Source organism: Dendrobium catenatum, unplaced genomic scaffold (assembly GCF_001605985.2).
Source record: "Dendrobium catenatum unplaced genomic scaffold, ASM160598v2 fragScaff_scaffold_589, whole genome shotgun sequence".
NCBI lineage: Eukaryota > Viridiplantae > Streptophyta > Magnoliopsida > Asparagales > Orchidaceae > Dendrobium > Dendrobium catenatum.
This window is the reverse complement of record NW_021319051.1, coordinates 230,353-237,403: the sequence shown is the minus strand read 5'-3', so window position 1 is coordinate 237,403 and position 7,051 is coordinate 230,353. Positions and strand designations below refer to the sequence as shown.

The following is a 7,051-nucleotide window of genomic DNA, read 5'->3' as shown; positions in this document are numbered from 1 at the left end:
TTTAGGTTATAAAAATATGAATGATTTGGCTATGGTATTCTCTTTTAAGCTTTGGTATAATTTTTGTGCTAAAGCGAGCCTTTGGGCTAATTTTATGTCTTCCGAATAGAATGTTGACAAACACCCAACTACTTGTTACTTTAAGCAGGGTGATTCTAGAGTGTGGAATTGACTTTGCAAAGTTAACTGGGAGTTTGAGCCATACATTTCTTGGGGACTTGGTGAAGGTAATGCTTTCTTTTGGCAAGATTGTTGGTTAGGCAAACTATCTATTGAATCTATCTTGAATTCGGCTTCTATTTCTTTGACTAAGGTTAATTATTTATTTATGAATAACTGCTTGGATTATGAGAAACTTACTAGTGTGGTTCCTAATTTTATTATTCATCAAATTCTTAACTTTCCTATTAATAATGATTCTAAGGACATTATCTTATGTTATTTATCTAATGATGGTGGTTTTCACTTAAGAAAGGCTTGGCATACTTTTAGAGCAAGTAGAAATAGTGATAATATTTTTCTTTGATTTGGCAAAGGAGCATCCCTACTACTGTGTCTATTTTTATTTGGAGAATTCTACATATATTTATTCCCACGGATGATAATATCATCAAAAAAAGGTTTTATGTTGCCTTCCATGTGTCAATGTTGTTACCACATTGAGAATATGCATAATGTTTTTATTTCTGTCCCAGTTGCTATTAAAACTTGGGTTTATTTTGATGATTTTTTTCAGTTAAATTGCTTTAATGTTCATTTGTCTCTTAAATCTATGCTTAAGGCTTGGTTCATCAATTATAAAGGGCATATCCGTAATGTTATTCCTTCTCTCCTACTTAGGTTCTTATGGTTGGAGAGGAATAATTCTCTTTTTAATGATGTTTGGATGAACCATCATAAGGCTATTCAAAAGGTTAAAGATAAGGTTTTATCTCTTTTTGTTATTAATATGCTCTCTTTGAAGAACTTTTAAAAAATAGACAATCAGACTCTTGATTATTTTTTTTAGTGAGAGAATCTGTGGTATTTTCTAGTGAGAGAAAGTTCTATTTTTTTCAAATCTATCAAGTCCCATGTTTTGGGGCGGCCAACTCGTTCATGGCGTTGGCTTCATCGGCGTCCACTACTAACTGCCGGAAGTCATCCACGTCAACTCCACCTAATAATAGCATTAATCATATGAGATCTTCTTCGCAAATTCAAATTCTAAATTCCAGGTTGCCTGGTCCACTAGTGATCAAAGAACCAGTTGATAATTTTGTGAAGGAATCAACTCCGGTAGCTAGTAAAGGGAAGGAAATTCATGAAGATGTTCAATTCAAGACTCTAAAGTAGATTGAGAAGATTAATGTGATAAATAAATCTAATGATTTTGAAGCTTCTACGTCTTCAAAAATTAATATATTTGTCAAAGATTTCAGAAATGGAATCATCAGAGAAAACTCTATCTTTGTAAATGTGGATATTGGTAGTCATGTTGAATGTAGAAATGCTCAAGAAGAGATGATGAATGCATTTAAAGAAAAGAGGCAAATCCATGGGAGAAACATCCTAATATCAAAATAAATTTTATAAATGATGAATCCATCCTTTCTGCAGATGGGCTAGCTGTTAAGTTGTTTGAACAATCTGTTAAATCAAATTCTGAGAAACTTCATAACTCTATTGTGGTAAAAGTGTTTGGAAGCAACATTACGACTTATGTTATTACTGATGCGTTGCACCGGCAATAGTCACAGTTTGGAAAGTTTCACTTAACCAGCCTTGGTCTTGGCTGGGTTCTATGTTCTTTTTCTTCTAGGGAAGCTATGGAAGGAGTTTTATCAGGCAGTCCTTGGTTTGTTTGTGGCCATATTGTTGGGCTAGGCAAGTGGACTGCTGATTTCTCACCTACTTCACTGAAGGGTTTATCTTCTCCAATAAGAGTAAGGATGCCCCACTTACCTCTTTACTATTTGGATGACATTAACATAACTCGTATTGCTTCTATGGTTGGTAATCCCTTGTTTTTGGATGGAAATATGTTCCAATTAAGCAAGAAGGAATTTGCTAGAGTTTGTGTACGTGTGGCTCTAAACAAACAACTTCCGTTAGGAGTTTGGGTAGAGGGAGTGGAAGGACGCTCCTTCCAAAATTAGAATATGAAAAAGTTTCTAGTTTTTGCTTCAAGTGCGGGAAGATTGGACATCTGATTGAAGATTATGAACTGGGAAGGAAATTGGTTAATTCAGTTAATTCAAACTCAAATTGTCAAAATCAAAGCATTGGAAACAAGGTTAATTCTGAGAGGCTGATTGATGAAAAAGAGTGTCTTATGGACCATGGATTCATGTCAAATATGGGAAAAATAAGAAACTTCAAGCTCTTGACAGAGGTGGTCAAGGACTTTGTCCTAAATATACCTCTGTTTATGTTGTTAAAAATCAGCAATCCAGCAAAAATGGAATCAAGTCAATTGTGGAATCTATTCCTGATATTGTTATTGCAGAAAAAAAATGAAGACATGGTAACAACTATAGAAGATGGAAAACCTTGTTTGTCAGAGATGATTGATTTGGAGCATGTTAATGCAGATCCTGTGGTGCATAATATAGATACAGATTTCCTTTCAGTGGAGAAGAATTATGATAAATAGTTCAACCTCTCAACTGAGCCAATTATTGTTCATAATAATCAATTCAGTGTTTTAGATTCAGTAAGTTGAGAAGTGAATAATATGCCTATTGAAGAGGTTGTTGATAAAGCCATAGTTGAAAAATAAGAAGGTGAGATTACTGAAGACACACAAGAAGATCCTACAGCTTCCACCATAAAAGATACAATTGTTGCTGGTACTATTAAGTTCAAGCTTCAGAAAGAACTGCATTCACTTGGTAAGAACATTCTTCAACTTAGAAGCAGAAGAACAGAAGTTCTAAAGAGAAGTGCTAATGGTTGCAATCCCGTTAACATTCAAAAACAACATCTGTAATTTTTTGGAACTGTAGAGGGGTAAGGAAAGTTGAAACCTCTTGATATTTAAAGGAGATAGTGATGGATCATGATGCTCTATTTGTTGGTTTGGTTGAAACAAAAATTTCATCCATTCATACTCGTGAATTCAAATTGTTCTTAGGAGATAAATGGGATTACTTTCTATATTCAGCTGAAGGTCTTTCAGGAGGTATTATGACTTGTTGGAGAAATGATATTGCTTCCTTTATTGTCAAAGAGGCTAACTCTCAAGTTGTGATTGGTGAGCTTAGTATAGCTAAAAACGGAACAAGGTGTATAGCTACAGTATATGGAAATAAAAACTATTTCATGAGAATATATTTGCGGAGTAGCTTGGAGATGATAGCAAACATAAAAAATCCAGCCATTATAGGAGGAGGCTTTAACTATTTACTGTCACAATATGATAAGAAGGGAGGTAAGAAGATTATATATTCTACTGGTACTCATGACATGTACTCCTTTATAAGTAATTGTGACTTCAATGAAGTGGGAATAGTTGGCCCCAAATTCACTTGGTGCAACAACAAGAAAGGCAAAGCCTTTATTTTTGAGAGATTGGATCGTTGCATTATTAATTTGGCAGCTTTGAAGAATATCAAGTTGGCGGCTATAAAACACTTGGCTAGACTAGCTTCCAATCATTGTCCCATAATGCTGAAGATTTTCTCCTCTGGTTTTGGCAGAAACTGATCAATTATGTTTGAAGAAGTGTGGACTACTTTCCCTGCATCCTATGCTATTGTTTCCAGCTCTTGGAGGAAACCAATGAAAAGTAGCAATGTGGAGGTTTTGAACGATAAATTCAAGAGATCTTTGAAGGCCTTATTTTTTTGGAGTAGAGCTAAACACAAGAGATTAGAAGAAATGAAGAAAACTCTTAAAAATGAAATTCTTGAGTTACAAATTGAAGAATCTAGTGATGAAGTGCTCTCGGATCAGAAGTTACATATTTTAAAAGCTAAAGTCTTTGAACTCAATTCCACAATTGGTCAGCTTTGCACTTGGTGGAAGCAAAGGGCAAAGATTCATTGGATGAAGGATGGTGATTCAAATTCCAAATTCTTTCATGCTTATGCCTCAGCTAGAAAGAATGCAAATTGGATCAAGCAAATTAAAAATGAAGATGGTGAAATTCTAGAATATCATTCGCAAATTGTGGAATTTCTTTGCAGCTACTTCAATCTCAATTGGAGAGATCATAAATGCCATTTGAGGGGGTGGCCTATACCATCAATTGTCTTAGATGAAGTTGACAAGAAGATGCTTGAAAAGGAATTTTCTTTTGAAGAGCTAGAGGATGTTATCAAGAAGTTGGAGTTAAACAAGTCTCCAGGTAATGATGGAATCTCTCATTCTTTTCTCAAATCTTATTGGAATTTTATAAAATATGATGTGTGGATGGCTATAAATTCCTTTTCACCACTGGTGCTCTTTGTTCAGAATGGAAAGAGCTAATGTGATTTTGATTCCTAAGGTGAATAACCCTTTGACTCCCAATTATCGTCCTATCAGCCTTTGTAAATCCATTTACAAAATTGTGGCTAATATGTTGTTAAATAGGATGTCTATTTTATTCCCTAAAATCATTTTTGAAAATCAATATGCTTATGTAAGAAGTACACCCATGTTAGATCAGATTTTGCTTGCTCAAGAAATGTTTAATAAATTCAGACATTCCAAATCTAAGAAAGGGATGATGGTGGTTAAAATTGATATGGAACAAGCTTATGATAGCATGAGTTGGTCCACTCTAGCGTGAGTTCTTAAAGGTTTTAGGTTTCTAAACTTTTTTCTAAATTGATATTGGAATGTGTGAGAGAGCGGAAGTTTGCTATCATGTTTAATGGTAGGCAATCAGATTGGATTGAAGCAAGGAGTGGATTTAGACAAGGTTGTCCTTTGTCTCCCTATCTATTTATTATGTGCTCTCAATTACTAACAGATGCCTTTGCTCAAATGGGAAAAAATATTGGAATAAAGGTTGCACCCAATGCTCCTTTAATTTCTCATTTAATGTATGCTAATGATATAGTATATTTTTCTGAAGCAAATAGAAAGAACATGAAGAAAATTAAAAAATTAATTGAAGACTATTATAGATGGACCGGCCAGAAGGTCAATGTAATTTAATCTTCAATTATTTTTGGAAAGTTAGTTAAAAGGGGGAAAAGAAGAACACTTGCAAAGATTTTTGGAGTCAAAGTTGTGGAAAAAAAGGAGTATTTGGGCATAAAATTGTTGTTAGAAGATTGGTTTTTTTTTTTTTTCTCCTGATTTTCAACATATATTGGTCAAAGCAACTAACATATTAAGCTCTTGGGGAAATAAGCTTATGTCAATTGTTGGGAAGGTGATCCTTATTAATTCGGCTCATCTTTCTCTTCCAATATTCTTGGTAACTCACTCATTAGTTCCAATGGGTGTCTTAAATGACTTTGAGAAGATGTACATAAATTTTTTATGGAATAAAAATGATGCCACTAAGAGACTTCATTATGTTGCTTGGGATGTCCTTTGTAAATAAAAAACAGCTGGAGGTTGGGGTGTTCAATCTATTGTGAGGAAAATTGGTCCTTTACGAGCAAAATTCACTTGGAATTTCATCAATAAGCCAAACTCTTCACTGAATAAAACTTTAACAGCTAAGTATGGTCAAGATATTTGGAGCTCGGATCACCACATAAATTCTTCATCTACATGGAGAATTATTTTAAATGGAGCAAAATCTCTACATCCAATTGTAAGATGGAGAGTATCAAATGGTATGGAAATCAATACTATCAATGATACTTCGATTTTAGACAAATGCATCAACAAATTTCCTACCTTTGTAAGGAATATGAATGAAGATACTGAAGCAGTTGCAGGGTTCATTAGTGATGGAAACTGAAATGAAAGGAAGCTTAAAGATTACTTTGGGCAAGAGCTTGTTAATGTCATTTTATCGGTGCCAATTAATTCAAATTTATCAAGTGACAAATTGGAGCTGAAGTTTAAATATTCGGGCAAAACAATTTCTTCTTTAGCTGTGGTTGTTTCTGAAATTGATGAAGAGATAGATGATGACTGGAGCTAGATGAAGAAAGCTAGATTAAGGCTAGGAATTGCTCTGTTTAGTGGTGATTGAAGAGAAATGTGATTCCTAATAATCACTTTTTGAAGTATAGATGGCTAAATGATTTTGACAGTTGCCTGAGAGGTTGTTCTTCAGTACAAAATTCAGAGCACATCTTAGTTTATTGCTATAAATTGCATCAAGTTTTCAAATTTCTGAATAAATGGGGTTTTAATACTCCATCTTTCTATTCTCTGGAGTATTTTTATCATGGATTGAAGCTTCTTGCAAACTCTAACGCTTTTCAAGGTAATATGTACTACATTATGATTTTCTTATGTTGGAAGAGCAGAAATAAATTAGTTCATTAAGGATTGGAAGATAGCTCTTCTTTTATTGCTGCAAATTCAATTTGTAATTCTATTACATCTTTTAATAAAAACCTCATTTGGGAGAACTGGGATGCCAATCAAATATGTGGGCTGTCTTTACCATCTCGGCATCCTCCACCTCCTAGATGGATAAAAATTAATATAGATGCTACATTGCTTCATACAAACAATGCTGGAATTGGAGAAGTTTTTAGAGATTGCAAAGATAGATTCTTATGTGCCTTTGGTACTAATTGCCTTCATTGGGATAGTTTTCAACTTGAGCTGCTAGCTATTCTTTCATTAAAAAGATTTGTTCAAGATTGGATGTTTGGTGCAGGTGTAATAATTGAAGGTGATAACATTAATGTTATCAAATTCTTCCAAGAGGCTATGAATAAGGTTGATATCAACAATGTCAACGTGGATCCAAGAGGTATAGACTTTCTTTATCATTTCAAGCAAATTGTTTTTCTTCATTCTAATAGAAGTTCAAACAAGTTAGCGGATTTATGTGCTAACTCAGCTTTGATTTTAGATTTTTTTTGGGATGACATTAGCTCTAATAAAATTCCTCCTTCTTTCTCTAACTTGTTGAAGGAGGAATTAGATTGTTTGTAGTTCCTTT

At 34.0% G+C, this 7,051-nt stretch overlaps 1 protein-coding gene across 1 annotated transcript; it reads left to right on the top strand.

Annotated features, from left to right (window-relative positions):
- Nucleotides 1-3,033: 3,033 nt before the first annotated feature.
- Nucleotides 3,034-3,687, top strand: LOC110099497. The gene has a single exon (XM_020826680.1). It carries the CDS (start codon nt 3,034-3,036, stop codon nt 3,685-3,687), a length of 654 nt encoding a protein of 217 aa, XP_020682339.1.
- Nucleotides 3,688-7,051: the final 3,364 nt, after the last annotated feature.